We start from the raw sequence: 24,141 nt of genomic DNA on the forward strand, positions 1-24,141 counted from the left end.
ACTATTCTAAGAAGAGAAAAAGAAGCAACACCAATAATAAAATAATAAAATGAGATGAAATAAATAACCGCGATAGAATATATGAAAGAAGAAGAATAGACTTCTCAAGCGACTGTGAAGAAGATAATCCCCCTAAAAAGAAGACAAGAGTCCCCAGGTATGAAATTAATGTTGTAAATAAATTTGAATACATTCTTATTCCGCTCTTGCTAGTTATTCTTCACTAGATTCGTGGGACAATTGGTTGGTTGATGGTGAAGCCACTCACCATTTCTAGGGATACAAGGAAGTCCTCTCTAATCTAGTAGAGAGGGAGACTAAGCTAAACATCCTTCTTGGAGACAACTCCACTCATCCCATGAAAGGTTTTTTGTTCACCAAATTTCAGTTGAATTCTGGAGAATCAGTTATGCTACATGATGTTATGTATGTGATATGATTAATGAAGAATTTGGTATCTATATCTCGACTTGAAGATAAATGGATGAGGGTTTCCTTCATCAAAGGAAATTTTTTGACTTGGTCTATTGGTTCACCCTTGAGAGATGTATTAAATTTACGATCAATATTTGAAGGACTCTATAAAGTCACTAGAAGGCCACTTCTAGTAGTGGTTCATAATACATATAAATGTTGGTTTAGCCTTGGATCTGTCGAGATATCCTGGATGAGAAGGAAAGAAAATTGTGTAGCATTGAGCACTGCCGAATCAGAATACATTGTCGCTAGCATGACCAACTACGAAGAAGTTTGGTTGAGGAAGCTCTTTGGAGATCTATTTGAGCAGGTCGTAGACAATAGAGTGATATATTGCAACAACAAGAGTGGGATCCATTTGACATAGAATGACATGTTTTATGAAATGTCCAAGCACATTGAGATTCGATATCACTTTATTTGACACATGGTGCAAAGAGAAGCTATTAGACTTCATCACATATCGACAAATGAGAATATTTTAGATATTCTCACCAATTCATTAATGAAAGGAAATTTATTTTCCTTCAGATAAAAACTTGGATTAATGGATGTGTCCCCTCTAGATAAGGGGCAATGTTGATCGAGGACACTGAGTGAACTCTTACCACCCTGTTTGAGCTCCCAGGGTGAGGAACTGAGATAGAGGGCTCCTGGGGTTCAAGGATCTCTAGACAATAGGGTACTCGCATATATGCTACCCATAGGGTTGGAGATGCTTCTCCCCTATATTCATAGGGTCAAAGATGTTTCTCCCCTATCTAGTCTATGCATAGTATACCCCATTTGGCATCATACCTTCAAGAAAGGCTTGTTGGGAATATTTCTCCTTGTTTGGCCAAGGGGTTGAGAGTGTACTTGGGCTGTATAAACCATGTCAATTATGATGCAAGTTTTCTACCACATGACTGCTCAAGGTCATTAATGGGAATATCAGTAGGAAATAGGATTGGGTTGAAAATTACTTCCCTATTTAGATTTTGGGTTAACAATGAGCTCCCTCATGAGATGTCGGGGACAAAGGTGTTCTCCGATGTATGGTTAGTTATTTTATTTCTTTCTATGGGTGGAATCTAAGCTCCCCGATTCTTATTATTTTAGATTCGAGAAAGTTTCAGTAGATAGAGTTGAGAAGAGACAACCAAAGCATGGCGACAACATGACATGATGATGTGATAACCAACAAATAGATATTAGCTGGTGGAATTCTTCCTACTTGATAGGGAGTGTTAATTTTTGCAACTAGCGAAAATTCCACCTTGTATAGCTTAGATGACAGAGATAATGATTGCATTAAATTCATCTTTTCAAGACATTCAAAATTCACCTAATTATCACTCTATCTGGATAAGTAGAAGTTTCTTTTTCAATTTGTTTTATCCACTCCTGTATAATGGAATAGGTCGGCCCTAAGCACATGTAAAATTGGACAGGTCATCCTCAAAACCAAGTGGACCCTCATGGAATCCTATAAATAGAAGATACATCAAGCTCATTTTCACACATTGATAAATCCATCCTCTACTCTCTTCCATTGTCTTCGTTCGCAAAAGTTTGGCGAAGGAAGTTCACTCAAGAGTCTGAAACTACAAGGGTGAAGTTCACATGGATCTAAGGTTTCCTCTTCTCAGCCACATGCATGTAAAACACATTTCCATCCACAGATGCACACACATAGTGGCTGAGGGAGTGTCTAGAAAGTCTTCAATGCTTGCACGATAGCCTGAATGGAGGTTATAAGGTTTATGGAGTAGATCAAGCCTTGAACGCATGCAAACAATGGCTTAAGGAGCGTCTAAGAAGTCTCAAATGATTGCACATAATTCTAAAAGGATTGTATTGGGTTTTTGAAGTATATCAGGTAGTATTGGTCCTCGGAAACACACACGAGTGGTTAAGGGTGCGTTCGGGCAGTATCAGTCACTCGCATAATAGCTGGAAGGGAGAGTCTGGGGGTTTGGAGTAGTTATGTGTGTATTTTTCCCAAGACACATGCATGTAGTCTTCCTGGGAGCATCTAGGTTAACCACAAATGCTCTCACATAGTGGTCAAGGGAGCGTCTAGGAAGTTTCAGTCGCACATAGTCTTCCTTGTTGGAAGTGTCCAAGGCTTTGATCTAGGGTTTTACAATTGCCTTCAATTGGCTTTAGTGGTTTGATTATTAAAGGGTTTCTCTATGCTATTATGTAGTTCTACAATCTACTTCTGTTCTATAAATATCTACTACAAGATTATGTATTGGGCTAATTGTAGTATCTACTGAATTTTTTTTATGACGATCTAATAAAGAAGAAGATTTGAAAGGATTTTCCCTCTTATTGAGTTTTTCCCTGGTCTTGGACCAATATTTTTTCTGTTATGGTTGTGATGTTATCTTCTTTATTATTGCATACATTTTAATACCTTCAGTTATAGTTTATGGTTCATTATATTGGTAATAATTGAACACATTGTTAAATGAAAACGTGAATTGGGTTAAAGCAATTGATACAGCATAAGACAATCTGAAAAATTAACATGGTATCAGAGCCACGGTGAAAGACAAGCCCAAAAGAAGAAAAACATTCAGCCCATGATTATTGGAAAGAAGATTGTCTAGGTTAATATGTCTTCCTATACCTTCAACGAGCATGAAAATTTGGGTCACGCATCAAACTTTCCAGCATGGAAAGTCAGGTTGGAGATCATAGCTAACAACAATAATGTGTTGGAATAAATTCAAGAAATATTCTCTAGCCTCCAGAAAATTCTTTTGCTTCCCTCAAAAATAGGTACAGGAAAGGTGAGTCCAAAGAAAATAAAACTATAGTTGATGGTTTACAAAATAATGTACTTGCATATGTTGGGAATTTAAGAAATTCGAAAGACATGAATGAAAAGATAATTGACATGTATGAAATCAAAAATTTTAATGAGATCATCACCTTGAAAGATCAACTCAAAGAAACCAAGATGAAAAAAGGAGAAGTTATTTAATCCTATATTATCAAGATATCTCATCTTAAAGAATAATTGCAAAGAGTTGGAGAAAATATCCCTATCGGGGACCTAATAGTTGTGACTCTCAGATATATCTCTCCTATTTGGGAAACCATCATTACTACAATAAGCAACAACAATGCCCTCTCGTAATTTGATGAAAATTTTGTGAATCTTACTCAAGAAGAATCAAGGATGATAACAAAAGGAATGAATGGCATATCCTTATCTCATATTGAATGTTATAATTGTCACAAGAAACGTCATTATACTACATACTGTCCCCAGAAGAGAAAAAGGCCACATTACAACACAAGAAGAAACAACAATAATAAAAGAAGAAAATGTTATCAAATAAATAATTGTGATAGAAGATATGAAATAAGAATAAGAGACTCCTCAAGTGACCATGAAGAAGATCCTCCTCCTCAATATAAGTCAAGAGTCCCCAAGTATGAAAGTAATGTTGTAAACAAATCTAAATACATTATTATTTCTTCCCTTACTAGTTCTTCTCTACCATATTTGTGGGATAGCTAGTTTGTTGATAGTGGGTCCCCTCATCATTTCTTTGGATACAAGGAAGCCCTCTCTAATCTAGTAGAGAAGGAGACTAAGATGACTATCATTCTTGGAGACAACTCCACTCATCCCGTGAAAGGTTTTGGGTCCGTCAAATTTCTGTTGAATTCATTGGAATCAGTCATGTTGCATGATGTTATGTATGCGTTGGGATTAATGAATAATTTGGTATCTATTTCTGCATTGGAATAGAAATAGATGAGGGTTTCCTTCATAAAAGGAAAATTTCTGACTTGGTATGTTGATTCACCTATGAGATATGCATTCAATTTAAGATCAAGATTTGAAGGAATCTATAAGGTCACTGGAAATCCATTTCTAGCATTGGTTCATAATACCAATCATCCTACACTATGATTATCTTTCGAAATTGAAGAAAATTGTCTTAGGTATTCCCGATGTTGAAGCCCATCATGATGGATTTTTTCCAGGTTGTGCGAACGAAAAGAAAATAACGGGACCATTTCCCTCTAGTGAGAAAAATCAAATGACATCCTCCATCTCATTCATTTTGATATATGTGGGTCGATGCATGTCTATTCTATTGGTGGGAATCTCTACTACATCACCTTCATTGAAGACTTCTCAAGAAATACATGGATATACTACCTAAAGCACAAGGATGAAGCCTTTGAAATGTTCAAGGAATTCAAAACCTTGATAAAAAATCAAACAGGGAAGAGAATCAAAGTATTCAGGTTTAACAATGGAGGGGAATTCATCTCAAATGAGTTCATAACATTTTGGAAGAAAGAAGGGATCAAGAAGGAAACAATTGTGCCATGTACTCCCCAACAAAATGGTTTAGATGAAATGAATAACATGCATATATTATAAGATTCTCGTGCCATGCTCCATGATGCAAAGGTGCTAAAATTACTTTGGGGAGAAGCCACACATGCTATTGTATATGTTCAAAATAGGGTTCCTCATCAAGCATTACAATATAAGATCCCCAAAGAAACATTCACAAGTCTCAAACCTGATCTAGTAAATCTCTCTGAGTATAGAATAATGATAGGGGATCTGATGTTCCTTGTGAACACCCGTCCAGAAATATTCTATAAAATAAATACATTGAGTCAATTCATGATCGAGCCCTCCATCCGCATTATATCATTTCCAAACATGTATTCAGATATTTGCATGGGACGATCACACTTGGTATGAGATATTTTGTCGGAGATGTATGACTTCATGGATACATCGATTTTGAGTGGGCAGGAAATGTTATCGATGCGACGAGTACGTCCAGATGTTTTTTTATTCTTATATATTCCATGGTATCCTGGTAGAGAAAGAAACAAAAGTCCATAGCATTGGGCACCACCAAAGTAGAATGCATTTCCACTAGCATGGCTAGCTGCAAAGCAATTTGGTTGAGGAATCTCTTTATAGAGCTATTTAAGCAGGTCCTAGACACTACAGTGATATATTGTGACACAAGAGTGGGATTCATTTGGAATAAAATATTTTGTTTCATTACAAGTCCAAGAACATTGAGATTAGATATCACTTTATTCGAGACATGGTGAAAAGAGGAGTTGTTATACTCCATCACATTTGGACATATGAGAAGATTGCAGATATTCTCACTAAGGTATTACCGAAAGTAAAGTTCTTGGTCTTCAAAAAGTAGCATGTAATAATGGATGTGACCCCTCCTGATAAGGGGCAGCATTGATCAAGGACATTGAGCCAACTCTTCCCACCCTATTTAAGCTTCAAGGGTGCGAAATTGAGATAGAGGGCTCTTGGGGTTAAGGGATATCTGGACAATAGGGTACTCCCCTATCAATTATCCATACGATTAAAGATGTTTCTCCCCTATATTCATAGGGTTAGAGAGATTTCTACCCTATCTGGTCTATGCAGAGTATGCCCCAATTGTGATCATACGCTCAAATCAAGGCTTGTAGGGAATACCGCTCCCCATTTCGCCAAGGGGTTGACAGTGTACTTGGAGTGTACAACCTAAGTCAATTATTATCCAGGTGTTATAACACATGAATATTGAGGTTCATTAATGGAAATGATGGTATGCAATAGGATTGGGTTGAAAATTGCTTCGCTTTTTATATTTTGGGTTGAGAATGAGCTCCCCGATGAGATTCCAGGGTCGAAGATGTGCTCCCCTATATGATTATTTATCTTATTTCTCAGTATGGGTGGAAGGTAATACACCCCAATTCTTCTTCCTTTAGATTCAAGAAAGTTTCGATAGATACAGTTGAGCAGAGAGAACCAAACCATGACGACAACATGGAAAAATGATGTGATGATCAACAAAAAAATATTGGTAGGTGGAATTATTCCTAGTTGAGAGGGAGTGTTAAATTTTGCAACTAGGGTCAAATTCCATCTTGGACAACTCATCTGACCAACCTTGATGATTTCATTAAATTCATCTTTTTGAGAGAACCGAAATTGACCTAAAGATCACTCTATTTGGACAAGGAAAGGTTACTTTTTGAATTTATTTTATTCACTCATTTATAATGGAATAGGTTAGCCCTAAGCACACGTAAAATTGGAGAGGTTGGCCTCAATAACAAGTGGACCCTCATGGAAGCTTATAAATAGAAGAGACATCAATCCCATTTCCACACATTGATCAAGCCATCTTCTAATGTCTTCTATTATTTTGGTTCACATAGGTCTAACGAAGGAAGTCCACTAAAGGGTTTGAAACTACAAGGGTGCAAGTCGCACGGATATAAGATTTCTACTTCTCGGTCAGATGCGCATAGGAGAGAAATTTTGTCCCCATATGCATGCACACAGTGGCCCAGTGAGCATCTAGGAAGACTTATAAGCTCTCACGATAGCGTGAAGGGAGCATCTAAGGTTTCTAGAGAAGATCAGGCCCTGCACGCACACACACACAGTGGATCAAGGAGCTTCTGGGAAGTCTTACGTGCTTGCATAGGATTATGAAGGGAGTGTCTAGGGTTTTTGAAGCAAATCAAACTGTATTGGCCCTCGAACACATGCACAGAGTGGTGAAGGATGCATCTAGGTAGTCCCATTCGCTTGCACAGTAGTTGCAAGGGATCATATGGGGGTTTGGAGTGGTTTCTTGTGTGTTTGTCCCCAGATGCATGCATATAGTCTTCCTAGGAGTGTCATGGCCAGACACAGACACTAGCACATAGCGGCTAAGGGAGCATCCAAGAGGATTTAGTCACACACATTATGTCTTACTGGAAGTGTTCATGATTTTGATCTAGGGTTTGACAATTTCCTTTAGTTGGCTTCAATGGTATGATGGATAAAGGGTTTCTCTCTGATGTTCTGTACTTCTACAATATACTCCTATTTTTTAAATCTATACTATAATATTATGTATTGGGATTATTTTACTCTTTGCTGCAATTTTTTTATGACATTCTAATAAAGAAGAATATTTGAAAGGGTTTTCCCCCCTATGTGGTTTTTCCCTAGTCTTGGACCAATAGATTGTCTCTTATGGTTGTGTTTTTGTTTTCTTTGTCAGTGCATAAATTGTTCTATCTTTAGGTAGAGTTTATGATTAGATACATTGCTAATAATTGAATGCATTGTTAAATGAAGATGTGAATTGGGATAAATTAAATTATATAGCATAGGACAATCTGAAAAATCATCGACAATCAAGTGAAGACACGATGAGGAGAGAAACTCCACTCAACACTTTAGAAAGAGAGAAAAACAACCATCGACATCTATCTCATGTTGCAACATGAATATACTACTAGTAAATGAGAATTGAAAACAGTGCAATACTCGAAGATTTCAAGAATGAAAAGCCCCTTCTTTTGATGGTGAAATTAAGAAGAGTGTAGAAGTAAAAATTTGGTTGGTAGACTTGAAGTAATAGTATAGAGATCATGAATACTCTAAAAACATGAAGGCTAGGGTAAAAGTTTTCCACTTGAAGTGCTAGAACAATATATCATGAGAATATTTGATAAATGTCAAAGGTATGAGAGAGAAAGAACTGACATGGAGAATACTTGAGAAATATTTACAAGACAAGTACCCATCTAAGAGGTGTTAGGACAACAATATTAAAGAGTTCCATGAGCATAAATTAGGATATCTTACGTTGAATTATTACACCAACATATTTTTTGAGGTGTTGAGATAGGTTCCATATATCAATGATGAGATGGTAAAAATTGAAAGGTACTTGAGTGGGTTGTCACAATCTTGCCAAAGAAAGATTGAGTTTAATGAGCCAATGTAATTAGAGGATGCCATTAGAAAGGACAAGTATTGATATGATTAGACCAAACATAATTTTCAATTCCAAGAAAATTGGAGAAAGAAGGATAAAGTTAACCTTAAAAGGAAAGGAACAAAATCCTTAAGACATAAGAAAATAGGGAAAAATGTCAAGTTTGCCACACCTACTAAAGGTGAATTCCAACAATGTTCCACTACTTCCAATAGAGACTAGCTTGATAAAATATGAAGAGAAGAGTTCAAAGAGCGCAAGAGAAGGAGATTACAGTGTTGGGATATGGAGAGAGCCACATATTGAAGGACTATACTCACAAACAATAGAAAAACAAGAAGTTTTATAATTTCTTGTAGGTAGAAATGATGAACGATGTGGTTCAAAATGTACGTTGGATTGGAGAATCAATTAGTCTACCAGTTCTCAGGGAGATCGTGGATGTCTTCCAGATGACAATCTATTCGGCCAAACAGGTCGGAGGCATGATTCCAAACTTCGTATGTAATGGGGCAGTCTCCAAAGAGATGGGAAAGGGATTCTTTCATCTGCTTGCAGAGGATACATGTTGACGGACCAAGAAAACCTCGTTTATAGAGGCAATACTAGGTAAGAATCCGCTTGTGGCCCACTGGCTAGAAGATGTGAGCAACCTTTGGTTAGAGGTTGATTCTTCAGATGTGTTTCTAGAAGACATGATTCAATTAAGCCTAACTGTTAGCCTAGATGAGATAGGATTCTTTCACTGAAAAGCTTCCTATCATAGAACGACCACATATTAGTTTTTTTATCTCCTAGGATCTATAGACCCGATGTTGAGAGAGGGAAGTCCCTATTTGTGCACTGACCTCCTGTGAGATTACTCTTGGGCAATCAACATCGGATTTCCATCTCCGACATCCATGGTCATCCACATCTTTGATACAATAAGCTGCTACGTAGAGGGTCGCGATTAAGTGGAAGAGGGGAATCAGGTCAGAAAGCGATTGATCTTAAGGAAGTCAGGGGAGTTGGTGTCAGGAGTATTGCAAGAGGAGGGAGGATTTCCTATTCCTTACTTCCCAGAAGAAGTAGTCTCGAATTAGATCACTATTATTATTAACACGATTCGATATTGCAGATCCAATGCTTGTAAGAGTTTTGTGAAGGCGGGCTTCCTGAAATTTTCCTTCTCCATATTTCTAAGATTAGATCATCTTCCATAGTTCATTCCCCCCTTATATCCACTGCCACCAGAGCTTTGCTTCGAGGATGTCAATCAAGATAGTCGTATTTCACAAACTGATCCCTCCCATGGTATTTTGGAGACAAATTTTATGCCACGCTACTCATGGCCACTTCCATTCCATGGTTGCCACACTCCAAAGAAATCTTCTAAACGTAGCAGGAAGCTGATCATAGATGATCTTAGGGGCCGTGAGGGTGGATATTTGATATAACATCATGGCTTACAGACTAGATTTCACCAGGGTGGACCTCCATGCCAGGTTGAGAACACGAAAGGTCCAAGCCAATAGATTTTTGTAGAGCTTACTGCAGAAGTCCTTCAAGGGGGAAATTCAGAGGGGGTTGATGATGAAGGAGACCCAAAAATGTTTAGAGGGGAGAGATCCAATTTAAAATCCAAGGGCTTGGGATAGACAATCTTGGATAGGCCTCGGAGTGTGAAAGAAATAGATACTTGATTTATCCTTGTTCAAGAGCATACCTGAAGCATCTTGGAAGTCCACGAGAATATTTTTCATCTAAATCACCTCCTCGATAGTCAATTTCCTAAACAAGAGGTTTTCATCCACAAACTGTTGGTGAGTCATATAGACATTGTTGCCATCAATGTGGATGTCGCTCAATAAGTTCTTTTGTTTTGTTGCCTTCATCATTCACCCCAGACCTTTTGTTGCTATGATGAAGAGGAAGGGGGATATGGGGTCCTCTTGGTAGAGGCCACAAGATGGTCTGAAGGTTGATGAAGGAGAGCCATTAACCAATATGGAGAAGAAAGGGGTTGATATCAGGGATATGATCCAGTGATCCCAATCCTATCCGAATTCGAAGGCCTTTAGGATTGCCAATAGATAATCCCAATTCAGTCGGTCATAGGATTTTGACAGATCTATTTTAGAAGCATGCCTTTGTTTTGTCGTATTACATAGAATGGATGGTCTCATGTGCCGAGACAATTCCATCAAGGATTTGGCGGCCTTCTACAAAACCTGATTGTTTATGACTGATTAAGTGTTGCAGGATGGGCTTCAGATGTCTGACGAAGATCTTGGAGAGGATTTTATAAATGAAATTTTAGAGGACGATAGGTCGGGAGTCACTGGGTTCAGGGTTTCTTGGGCTTTTGGGATGAGGATGAGGAAGGTGGCATTCAGGCCCTACCAGATGCCCTGAAGGTGACGTGATTCCTCCACGAAGTCCCATATTTGATGCCCTAGAAAGAGCCAACCCTCCTTGTAAAATTCACCAGTGTATCCATCTAGGCTAGGGGATTTATTGATCGGTAAGGCTTTGACAACTTCTTCCACTTCGGAAAACGTGATGGGGTTGAGCAGGGCTTCATTTTGGGAGGGGGTAACCAAGGAAGGGATATGATCCATTACTGTATGAATTGGTTTAGACCTGTCATACCATTCATCCTGCAATAGTTCTTAAAAATAGGCTATCAGTTCCCTTTCGATGTCTTCCTATCGTTCATAACGCCTACCCATGGACCCTTACAGATGGGTGATGCGATTTTTCTGGTGGTGATTAATCATGGACCTATGGAAGTAGTATTATGCTCTCCCTCACAGAGAGTTTGTACCATTGATTTCTAATGCCAAAGGATCTCTTCTTGGGTTTTTCTTTCCTCTAGGTCTCGAATGAGGAGCCCCTCTGCTTCAGCTTATTTATGGGATCGTCCATCCCCTGAATGATTATCATTTCTACATCTTATAGATCAGCTTCTAGTTTGTTCTTCTCCTCCAAAATATTCCCAAATTCTTCCCAGTTCCATATTTTTATTTTGAGCTTCAGCACCTAGAGTTTCTTTTGTAAGGATGGAATCTTGTTACCCTATGGATTAACTGTAGAGGTCCACCAGGTTTCTAGTTTCTCCATGAAGCTAGGATGTCTTAGCTAGAAGCTTTCAAAGCGGAAGGGCTTTCACCTAGGAGAAATCATATAGGTGATATCCAGACTGACATGCCAGTGGTCCGAGCCGAGAGAAGGGAGAATTTTTGTTTATAATTGAGGGTCTTGAATGATGAAGTGCTCAGATAGGAGGAAGTAATCCAGACGACTTGTGACCTGATCTTGCCCTCCTCTTCTATTGTTCCATGTATGGAGACTGTGCTTTGGGAGAATGTCCACCAAGTGTAGTTCTTCAATAACATCATTAAATTCTGAGGAAGAAGGATCCAACCTCCTAAGACCTACCTATTTTTCATCCAAGTTGTGGATCAAATTGAAATCACCTCCTACGATCCAGTCCTCTTTTTCCCATGAATTTCCTAATCCTCGTAACTGGGAGAGAAAAAGGCCTTCCTCTCGAGGGTTTGGATGGATATACACTGTGGTGGGGTTCATCCAATTGTTTGTTCCAACTAGTATACATGCCTCTAATAAAGATAATCAGGATCGAACCCAATCTGTGAGCACTACCTTGTCCAGGTCCTACAGAATAGCCAAACCACCTACAATTCTGATCACATCTATGGACATGACCTAAAAATTCTTCCAACATCTCTAGTTCTATATGCATCAACTGTTGGAAGCTTAATCTATGCAATGGTTTGTATAAGGCCTAATATTTCACTTGTAGAGGGATTTGTAAGAAGGTATATGAACAATTTAGGAAAATAACAGTGGATGGTAGTGAAGTGGATTCTCAGGTATTTAAGAGGTACCACAAATCAAGAATTATGCTTTGGTGGTTCAAACATTTATCTATAGGGATATGTTGATGCAGATATGATAGGTGATAGGGATAACAGGAGGAGGACCATAACATATGTGTTTATTGTAGGTGGAACAACTATCAGTTTGGTTTGAAAGTTGCAAAACATTTTTGCACTTTCAACAACGGAAGCAAAGTATGTTGGTGCTATAGAGGCTAGTAAAGAAATGATTTTGTTACAAAGGTTTACAGATGAGTTGAGAAAGAAGCAGGATATGGGAATGTTATATATAGTGTTACCAGAGTCCCATTCATATTGAAAAGAACTCAACATTTCATTCCAAGACTAAAGATATAGAACTGAAGTACCATTTCATAAAATCAATGTTGGAAGATGGATAATTAAAGCTCGAAATGATAAACACTAGCGAGAACCATGCAGATATGTTAAAAAAAGTTGTAACTAGGAAGAAACCCAGATTATTCTCAGTTTCAATTGATCTTCAAGTATGATGATGAAGGTGAAAAATAACCAGGTACAAAGTGGAAGCATTTTCTACCAAGTGAAGAAGTGGTGGAGTTACTATAATCAGTCTCCAAGTGGGAGATTGTTGGGTGTGGAGCCTGATTATCTTCCTGATTACTCAAAGGTTTTTGTTTCAGTTGCATTGGATCCCTTTTCCTAATGGTGCATAAATGCATTCCATTTAATTTCCGTCAGGGGGGTCTGGGGGTTGGTGATGACTTTTATGAGGCCCCCCTGGCGGGGGTTCAGGGGCAGTGCCCCCAATGCTAAAAATAGATGAATTGTTTCCTTGTAAAATATTTTAATTCATAGTCAATCTCAATCGTTCATTAGGAGGATGATCTAACAATAGAATTTATGCTAATTTATGGTTTTTTCCCTTGAAGTAAACCCTTGTTTTATATGAGGGAAATGTATTGTATCTATGTATTATTATTCTAGGTGAGAGAAAGAGAGAGAGATAGAGAGATAGAGAGGAGGTTGTGTGAGAGCAAAGAGGAAATTGCAATGGTTCTGTTCTAGGTTGCATCTCTTCATTTTCTAAATAATATCATTAGAGGAAATTTAGCCTAAAAGTGGCCTCCTAAGGAAAGATAATAAAATAATGGGAAAATAATAAAATAAAAGTTACAAATTTTGGAAATAAAAGAAGAAAACTACTTATTTTAACTATATTTTTGGCTTATATCCTTATATTTTTACTCAAATTTCAAGTGTAGACACTTGTTGGATGCAGAATTAGATTTCTGCATCCAACGAGTACTAATTATCCATACTTCTGAGAAGACCCACATAGATAAAAAAAAATGAATATATGTTAAACATGTTTTTTAAATATATCTTCAATTTTTTATCAATGTGGGTATTCTTAGAAGTATGCATAATGGGTACTTGTTGGATGAAAAATTTAATTCTACATCTAACGAATTTCTACACATGAAATTTGAGTAAACCTATAAGGATTTTAAAAAAGTAGTTCTTTTTATTTTCCCTCCAAAATATTTACATGTACTTGTTTTTAAACTTAAAGGATTTTGATTGGCTTACATATTATGTACATCAAAATTTCATGGGAACTTTTAGGCTGAAATTTCCTCTAATGAAATGAAAGGACTGGTTCATGGACGTAGCCCAAATTTGGAGAATTAGGTATATTTGTGTCTCTCTTGTTTTATGTGTTTCTTTATTTTGTGTTTCCACAATACTTTTTGTATTTCATTACTCCGTTAATTAATTTCTAACAAATTTTTTCCAAAGAATTCAGCTACCAGTTTTTTTTTCGAAAATCTTAACTACTAATCTAGCCTTGAAACTTTTAAATTTTCTTTCAGAATCACTCTTCACTTGAAAACCCATTTACATTCAATATTCTTTTGGCTTTCTCGAAAAGTCACAACATCCAAAAAATGATTCTTCTCTATAGATTGCAATTTCTGTCTCATGGCCTCCAATCAGTATTGAGATTCAGAACTCCCCATGGAATCCTTAGAAGTAGAGGCATAATCTATGTCAAGGTATCCAATCTTAACCTCTTCAACATATACTTCATAATCATGGGGAGTAGCTAATTTGTAATGTTTGGTATATGTCCTAAGAGGGAATGATTTATTAATAAGAGCCATTGTTGCTTGTGGAATGCGATCATGGGAGATAACAACCTCTTTGTATATTTGAATAGGATAAAGTAATGTAGAAATAGGGTGAGGTACGGAAATTGGAAGAGAGAAACTAGAATATCTCTATGACCTTCATGGAGAGAAAAATTTCTATGCTTCAAACTACCAGTGTCATTATCATTTTTAAGGGACTTGGCATGACTAATTTTTATGATTTCCATATTTATTAAAGGATATTAAAACTTATATCCCTTTGAGTTATCATGATATCTAATAAAATGGAAATTTATGGTAATAGGAGTAGGTTTCTTAAGTTTATAGTTATACAATTTGGTCTTGGAAAAACACCCCAAATGTGAAGACGACCAAGGTTATTTTATCCGAGTATAAAGATTGAAAGGATTCATAGGGGAAGTCTTAGAAGGAAATCTATTTGGGATATAGAGAATAGTCTTCAAGGCTTCAACACAAAAATATTTCAGTAGATCTGAATTTCTCATCATGTTTCAAACTACATCTTGATACTGCGATTTTTTATCTCAATGACACCATCTTTCTCCATTTCCTCTAGAGTTGTCTACTAAGAAATGATCCCCTAATTTTTCAAGTATTACACAAAAGGTCATGATTGACACGATCATGGTCAATTCTACCAAAATATTCCCCCCTTGATCATATCAAGCAATATTTATTTTATTATCCAATTGATTCTCGACTTCAGCTTGGTAGAATTCGAACACAACAACAACTTTCGATTTATAGTGGTTCACATAAAAATATGTGAATATGGAGAAATCATCGATAAAGATAATAAATTATTATTCACCATGATCATAAGGAATTATGAAAGGTCCACATATATGTGTGTGGATCAAATCAAATAAGTCTGAAGTCCTTGAGGCATTAAACTTCTATTGCTTAGTCATCTTACCTTTGATACAGTACAAGAATATAGTAAAATAGGAGAAACCCAAATTCCATAGAATACCATGTATAATTAAGGACTCTAACTTTATCTTGGAGATATGACCTATTCTCATGTGCCACCACATCGAATACATTTTTGATGAGATTGGACGCTTAGACCTAAAGATTGTAGAATTAGTAGATAAGAAGAAAGATGCAAATACACCATTAAGAGATGACTCATAAATATAATCAACCAATAATCCATGTCCAACAACATCACCATGATAATAAATAACCAATTTACTGTCTGGAAAAGTAAATTTATAGCCAACAACATCAAGTCTAGGAACAAAAAAGAGGTTCCATCTAAATGATCGTACGTAAAAAGTATGTTCTAAAGTCAAAATAAATCCAAAATCTAAAACAAGTTGGCATTCCCAAATGGTTTCAACTTACATCACCTTAACGTTTCGAAGAAAAAGCTTACCCTCAAGTCTGAGGCTTCTCTTGCTGCTGAACCCGTGCTTTATTTTTCATCATCCATTATTTGTACTTACAACAATACTTCTTGAGAGGCCATTTTTCCTTATAGGATCAACACTAGAAAACTTTGGACTTGACTAAATTCCCTTTCGGGCTAGTTCCAACAACTTTTTTCTTCTCATTATTATCATTTCTTTTAAAACTTTTGTTTCCCATGAAGTTCTTTCTTCTAGTTAAACTAAGTTTTAAATGTGCTAAGTCAACATTCTAACACTTGAGGCTCTCCTCCTTAGTGATCCATAGCATGATAAGTTGATTAAGGTATCATTTGGTTTCCTAAGCATTGTAATTAATCTTGAAGTTGTAGAAGGACTTTGGAAATGAGAGGATGACCATATATACAGGCAAGTCATCGTTAAATGTGATTTCTTAGTTGTGTAACCTAGTGAACAACTTGGAAAATTTCAATAAATTCTCTCTAACATTTCCATTTCCATTTCCATCATATTTCAAATTTTCTAATTAAGACAAATATCCATGCGAGAATTATTTATGGGTACCAACAAACTACTTCATGATGACTCTGATTGCTTGTCTTATCTGTGGTTGTAATGGCACCTCAAAGGTCTTCACTAATAGAGTCTTATATGATCATCATGGCCATATTGTTTTCCTTCTCCCACTTTGAAATGTTGGGCTTCACAACCCCTGAAGAATCTACAAGTAGAGTAACAAGGTTGTCCTCCAAGAGGAAAGAAGAATAATACATACAAGTAAGTATAATATATATGTTCATTTTACAAGAAGTATAGTTGGAGATACTCAATGGCTCAATCCATGCAAAATGTTTCCAAATCATATAAATTCCTATATCTTTGTTGACATGAATCAAATGTGATTATGTGTCATCCATCATAGATTTAAAATTTTACTACCTTCAATTTGTTCCAATGGTTATGAAAAAACTGTCCAATGTGTCTTGCCGTGTGAAAAAATTTCAACTTTGTGGGAACGAGCAAGGTGCATCATCGAATATCACCTTCAAGCAGAGACTTTGACATGCTATATACCCCCGAGGACCATTTAGAAAAAAAACATGAATAAACTTAGGCATTCATGTTTCGGTTTGATCGAGACACTTCCAATACCTTTGGAAAAGATGGTTATCCTTGTCTCTCCTTAACATTCATGACTATTCTACTCATCCACTCTACAGGAAGTTTCCTAGATCACCTTTGGGAGGAAATAGTAATTGCATGCACATGAGTGATACTGTGTGATCTTAATGAGACTCGAGTCCCAATATTTAGGAAAATCACAACCTCCATAGGTTGATTAGTTTCGAAAAACAATGATTCTACTTTAGTCGCAATTCCATGAATGACCACTATATTGGTTTGCCTAAAAACCTACAAGAAAGACATAAACTTTAGGTAGCCCTATATGTTAGGTTCACTAGTTATGCAAACAGTGCATAGACATATGTATACACGCAATGAGGTGGTATTTTTAATAAATTTACAAACAAAACTGTAGCCATAAATCTATGCAAATGTATAGATATATTGTACATATTTTCTTGTAGCCTAGACATGCTTAAGCAAGTTTAATATCTATGCTTATTTATTTTATTTTGGAAATTCAAGAATTAGTAAAGAAAAAAAAATTACAAAAAATTAAGGAATTTGGATTTGACTGTGATAAAACCCCTGAAGCTCTCATACCAAGAATGTTGGATATTTCAACTCCAATAAAATCCTCAGATGAAGTTTTTTCACAATCATCGATCTTTCTAGGAGCTTGTTGATTTTCCTGGTATTTTTTCTTTCACAAAAGTAGTTGGTATCAGTTTTTTTGTAGTAGTTTAGTAGCTCTAGCCTCTCTTATTCTTTGTATTATAGATGGGATCTCTTAAACATAAAGAAGAGAGGATGGTTACCTTATTTTCTTAACAAGTTTATATATTTCTTTGACATTAATAAATATTCGGAGAACGATACTTGTTGGAAGTAATGCTTCCATGTCATATGTAGTTGTTATTGTGAGTCCCTATTTGTTAGTGTAGAAGCTATTAATTCCTATGTTGTGAATTGGATTCACAGTCTGTACTATGTTCTATATATTTGTAATTCTGGTGATCAATAAAATAATGAAAAAGTGATTTGTGTTGCTTGCCATTACACTCTGCTCTATATCTCAATTTCTAATATGGTATCAAACTCTGTTCTGGCGTGAGTCCAGAAATATGTAAGAGATCTTGAGAGTTATTATTTTTATAGTATAGAGTGCCTGAGATCAGAGATTAAATTAGTGTGATACTTTTTTTGTGTTCTTTATGCTCGTGTGTTTTGTGAACTTGCAGATCTGAGTGTACTGCAAGAAAAAAAAATTCGCCCTTTGCTGGCAAGAGACCTTCGCAAACGTGTAACTCAGATCCGAAATTGTTGTCGGCGCTGGACATTCTTGGTTCTGGATTTGACTGCGCCAACCGGGCGGAAATCGAAGCCATCCTGAAGCTCGACGTCTCGCTCGGTCACACGAATCCGTTCAAGACAGACACAAGTCTGTGCGTCGGAAATTTGCACAATCTTTCAAGATCAAGACCGGGCCTGCGAAATACTGATCAGATGTTGAGCCATCGTAGAATATTTATTTTTGAGATTCCCTCATTGTTATACCTACGCCTGTGATCTTTCGCATATATGTCGCATGGGTGAAGTTCTGATTAAATGAAAACAATTCAGGGGAAATGGCTCTCTACGGGATTCTCAAAGAGGCATTACGGGGCATGCAGCAACAAACGTGGGGAAATCCACAACATAGATAAGGGATTCTACAGGACAGTTTGACAGTTTGGCTGGACATCTACAATACCGCAGAGGAGGTGGCTCACGGTTTTGACCATGCCGCTTATGAGATACGGGGATCTAAGGCCTGGCTTAATCTCTCACTCCATGATCTAAATCTTCCATCAACAACAGTTGATCTTCGAAGGTGGAGAGGTTCGCATAATGAACGTGTTGATCACTTACAGAATTAAACTGTTGGCATTCATCTTCAAGATCTCGCTTTACTCAGGAGAGTGAGCGGAGACATGGAGAAATCTGATTAGTTCAATGCTCAAATATTATGCAGCCCTAAAGTGTAGAAATAAAATTGTGTATTGTGGCCATGATTGTTTTCGGGGTCAATTTTTTAGGGTTTGTTTCTGTGTCCAAATGTGTTTTTTATTTCGTGCTGTGGGTTTGATATATAGTTGTCTGCAAATTTAGATTTAAAAGGATTGATGGTTCTTAGACTGGAAGTGTCCGAAACATCAATTCTTTGTGTGCTACTAGTTTTGGTTATAAAAAGGGTTGGTGGTTCTTAAACTTTATTGTGTGCTACTAGTTTTGGTTATAAAAAGGGTTGGTGGTTCTTAAACTAGAAGCCTCAATGTCCTAAACATCAGCTCTTGTGTAACGTCAAGCTGGCACATTCAGCCTCCATCCTATCAATCGCTGAAAGCTAAATATCCGTAGGACTGGTCCATAAGATGGTTCAGTACTCACTTGTCAATATTGTTGATCCTGCAAAGTTCATCAAAGATGGTGAGAGGTGTTTACATTTTAAATGGAGGTCTAGTGACAACTCTAAGATGTGGTGGTGAAAGAGCAATGTTGGGGGTTGGAAGTAATGCTTCCATGTCATATGTAGTTGCAATTGTGAGTCCCTAGGTGTGATATTGATTCCTATGTTGTGAGTCGGAATCATGATCCAGATGTATCATAGTAAATATATTATGTCCTATATATTTGTAATTGTTGTGATGAATAAAATATTGAAGAAGTGATTTGTGTTGTGTGCAATTACACTATGTACTCTAGATCTCAATTTCTAATATAATTACCTTATTTTCTTAACAAATTTATATATTTTTTTGGCATCAAAAAAATGTTTGGAAAACAAAGATTTCTTGCTCATATTGCTCATATCATGAAAAATAATTATTTGGAGAACAATGATTTCTTGCTCATATCATAAAAATACTATTACTTATTTTCGACAACTGTTACCCATAAATCTTGATATATAGAGATCAATTTACAATTTTAAATGAGTAGAATTGTTTTATCACAAATAACATCAGCCAATTGCACTTTCATTATTCCATAATAAGAAAAAGATTGAATGAATAAGAAATGAACCAACTATAAAGTACTAAGCATAGCAAGTATATCGAAGATCATTTAAATTAACTCAAATAATAGAAAGAAAAGCCTAATGACCTGTTTTCGGCAGAGCCAGAATTAGTAGGAAGGCCAGATAAAAGAATAAGGAAACGTCAGTAAGTGTTTATTCGAATATTAATTCGAGTTATTAAATTCAAACTTGGTAAGCATGTAACTATGATTTCTTCAAATCTTTTGGATTAATGATGCAGAGAGCTATGAGTCATAGCCAACAAATATGGCGGCTATAATGTGCAATAAAGTTAATAGTTTATTAGGGTATCCGGATATGATTGGCAAACATTTTGTTTGCCTATTGCAGCCTGAAGAAAGTCGTTCCTCATTTCACTATACAGGCAATGCCATGTAATGCATTGTTAGCAATCCTATGCAATCCATCCTTGATTTACACTTAAATATTAAAGAAATAAATAGTTAAAGCTGGTAGATATTAAGAAGTTTAAGATAGTTGAAGAAATTCCGGGTATATAACGTCTGGGACAAAACCTCAGATCGAGTCACAGTTTTCACAATCTGAGGATTTAGTTGGCGGCGAATCAAATAAAGAATACGAAAAACTTTAGCGATCGAACAATAATTACATTTCTCCATAAGTTATGAGAATGGACTTGGGGAAGTTAGCATACAGTTATTCTCGAATTAAGCAAATAGCTACTCATTCTTAGTTATGTCCACAGTGGCTCCCATAACTCCAGGGGATCCACGTCGTCTACAACAGGCGCGTCCACATAGGCGGTTTCACTCTCTTCAAGTAACGGGAGGTAGAAATTGGGTTCTGAGACTTCATGATATCCATAGATGATGGTTAAGAGATTGGCATATTGCTGAGTAATGCTGGCTACCTTTTCTTGCGTGGAAGCCAATTGTGATTGCAGCTCTGCCACTTTAGTCTGGAGATCATTGATTACTCCTATGCAGCCGAAGACAGGATCTCGGACTCTTTCCCTTGCTTCGTACACCATGCTTCTTACTGCTTCATCTCTCTTCTCCAACGGAAGACCCTGTAACACCGCAATGCATCACCACGGCATTAACCCATCACACACAGCTTTTACAAATCTGAGACCTTTATGATAAGTCCAAACAGATCAAGTCATACGTACAGGAGTTCAATTAGAAAGAAATGGGAAAAATAAATGGCGTTAAATTAGATAGGGAAAAAGGTCAATTATTTAATTAGTTACTTTATATATATGGATGGTACTTATAAGTCATATAAATTTTAAAAATATTAATGATAAAATATTATTTGATGGTCATTTATAAATAATATACTTCAATAATTATTATTATATATATTATAATTTTATTAATTTCTAATTTCAACTAAAATATACTTTACTTTCAAAAGGAAGATTCTTTAATAATATATATATATATATATTTTAATTTAATTAAGATGTGTGTTTCAATAAATGTTCAAGGTAGTTGATGACAATAGTGCAATCAAGAAGGATGGCGAATTTAGGTAAACTCCGTAAGGGTTTAGGGTAAAACCCTAGGATTTACTGCAGCATTTTTTGCAGACACCTGGAGCTGGGCACCCAACGACCAACAATTTTCTTTTCAGAAACCCTAATCTCACTTCACCGGCATCTGGCTCATCCCTCCCGTCCGATCCTGCTCCATCAATTTCTGCGCCGGTGGTTTCCTTTCCGGGGCACTGTACAACTCCTCTGTTTATCGGGTCGCTTTCTATCGAATCTCCTGCTTTGGACTGCCCCCCATTATCTCCTGGTACTCTCCATATTCTAACAACTAACACTCCTCCCTCGCCCTCATTTGACCCTAATCCACCGGCAGACCATCTCCATCCGTCCATCTCGACCTTTTTCTCTGCACCGTCTGAAGATATTCGAGCATCTGAGGCTCCAAACCCTCCCTTTTCTGCGCACTCTCCGTCGGGATGCTTTGAGACCCCTGTAGTAAAAGTCAAGCCTGCAAACCATACCTCTCTGGAAGGTTCACCTGATCCATTGGCAGATCATCCATCTGCCCCTCGTACTGGGAAGCGGAAGACAAAGTGTGTGAAGGTGACTACAAAGGACATCATCATTTGGTTTGGCAAGACCTCTGCTATTGGGGAAGCTGCATATATGGCAAACACTGTACTAGTTGGACACGTTCGAGGCAGAGCATATTCAGCAGCCAGACTCACCCTATGGGTCCGTGAGATTTGGGGAGGTATGCTAAAGGAACTGCCCAAGGTGCAGGTCTTACCCAGAGGTTGGTTTTCCCTACATTTTGCAAAAGAAAACTACATGGACCTGGTCCTTGCAAGGTACTGGCACATTGAGATGGCTCCGGTTCTCCTCAAGAGATGGAGTCCCCTCTTTGACCCAGAGAGGGAGCAAATAGGGGCAGGGCCACTCTGGGTTCGCTTGCCAGGGCTTCCATTGCAGTACTGGTGCAAGGAGGTTTTCATCAGAATTGGAAATGCCCTAGGCACCTACCTGGATCATGATCGAACTTTTGTGCAATCAAAGAACAGAACCCTAGCTCGCATTCTAGTTCATTTGGATACTCGCAAGGGATTGGAAGAGAAAATCACTCTACAATGGGGAAATACACTAGGGTTCAGATCCTAGACTATGAAGGAGTTCCCTTCTGCTGTAGGAGATGTCACAGAGTGGGGCACATTTTAAAGACTGTCCACTCATCAAGAAACCGGAGGACCCTCCGAAGGCACCTCCTACTTCTACAAGGATTGATTCACTGGCTCTGAATCACTCACCTATTCCAGGTCCTATCCCTCCAGTCAACAACGTCTCTCTGAAGATGGTGGATGCAGTACACAGATCGCCATCGCCCCCCCCACCAGAGCTTGGGCCGCAGCTGAAGCCGCAAAAGCATCAGGTATTCCTCTGACCTCTCTAACTCCTTCAATTGCTTATTGCTCATCTTTTGTTTCATCCTCCATAATCACTTCTGTGGCTCACTGCTCTATGACTACACCACCTTCCATTGCCACCACCGCACCATCTTTGCACTCTCTATCCACCTCTTCCACCTCTCCATCATCTAACTAGAATTCAACATCTCACCATTATAACCTTCACTCCCGTACTCCATCTGGTGATATCGTGTCACACTTTGCTGGTTTGGGACTCACCCAACCTGGTTCGGTCATTCTTTCATCTCGAGGGAGGAAGTCTGACCTCTCTAAAGCCATCAAGTGGGCAGGGGCAGAGGTCGCCTCTCGCAGACAATCCACTCTAGATGGGGTTCTTAGAGCACTGAACACCCCGAGTAGGGTTCCCCCATGAAGTGTCTCTCTTTCAATTGCAGAGGCATGGCTAGTGCCTCCAAGAAACTAGCCTTGCACAAACTTTTTGATGTAGAGCCTTCTGACATTATCTTGCTCCAAGAAACCCTAGAAGAGGCCGATTTCATCACCTGCTCACTAAATTCTATATCTCCTGGTTGGAATTTTATGGCATTGGATGTTGTGGGTCGATCAGGGGGCCTTGCCATTGGATACAATCCTTGCAACATCAGGGTTTTAGCATCCTGGGGTGGCCATGGTTTCATTGGCTTAGACATTTTTCTGTGGAGCTTGGTATTAACCTAAGGGTTATTAACATTTATGGTCCCTGCCATCAGAGGGAAAATTTCTAGCAACACCTGCTTGATCTTTCGATTTTTTCCCCTAATCACATCATCCTGGGAGGAGATTTCAATTTCTCTTTTGGTTTTGGTGAATCTTGGGGGTTAATGGAACAAGTGGACTCTATTACAGGATACATGACCAACCTTCTGGAGCAGCACAATTTGGTGGATGTTCCCATGAATAATCGTCTTCCTACTTGGCGAAATAGAAGGGTGGGCGAAGCTGCACTTGCTTGAAGATTAGATCAGTTTCTGATGAAGGTCCCACTTATGCAGCAATTGCATCACTACAAACTATGGGTTGGCTCATGGGGCATCTCAGATCACTCCCCCATTTATCTAGAGCTGTTTGGTCCTCATCCTAAACCAAAAGCCCCATTTAAATTTAACCATGTTTGGCTACAGGACCTGTTAGTTCCAGTCTTTGCAGCCTGTCACCAAGGATCAACATGAGCTCTTACTATGTCTGGTTTTGTTATATGTTTTGCACATGATGTTCAACACAAAACATTTCACAGGTGTTTCTATCAGAAGGATCTCGGAAAAATCTTTCCAACGGCATATCACACTCCCGTAACCGGTTCCTGGATTAGAAGAAATGAATGAGTGATTCTTGGTTATACAT

General features: G+C 37.7%; 1 protein-coding gene across 1 annotated transcript; it reads left to right on the top strand.

Annotated features, from left to right (window-relative positions):
- The first annotated feature begins 22,003 nt into the window (after positions 1 to 22,003).
- LOC149154319 (uncharacterized) lies at positions 22,004 to 22,495 on the top strand. The gene has a single exon (XM_089444112.1). It carries the CDS (start codon positions 22,004 to 22,006, stop codon positions 22,493 to 22,495), a length of 492 nt encoding a protein of 163 aa, XP_089300238.1.
- The last annotated feature ends 1,646 nt before the right edge of the window (positions 22,496 to 24,141 follow it).

Source organism: Pinus tabuliformis, chromosome 9 (assembly GCF_031772625.1).
Source record: "Pinus tabuliformis cultivar Carrire ecotype Pingquan chromosome 9, CPIR1, whole genome shotgun sequence".
Classification (NCBI taxonomy): Eukaryota; Viridiplantae; Streptophyta; class Pinopsida; order Pinales; family Pinaceae; genus Pinus; species Pinus tabuliformis.

Bases quoted from the DNA above. Each gene is read 5' to 3' on its own strand.
- LOC149154319 (XM_089444112.1), top strand. From the start codon at position 22,004: ATGGCAAACACTGTACTAGTTGGACACGTTCGAGGCAGAGCATATTCA.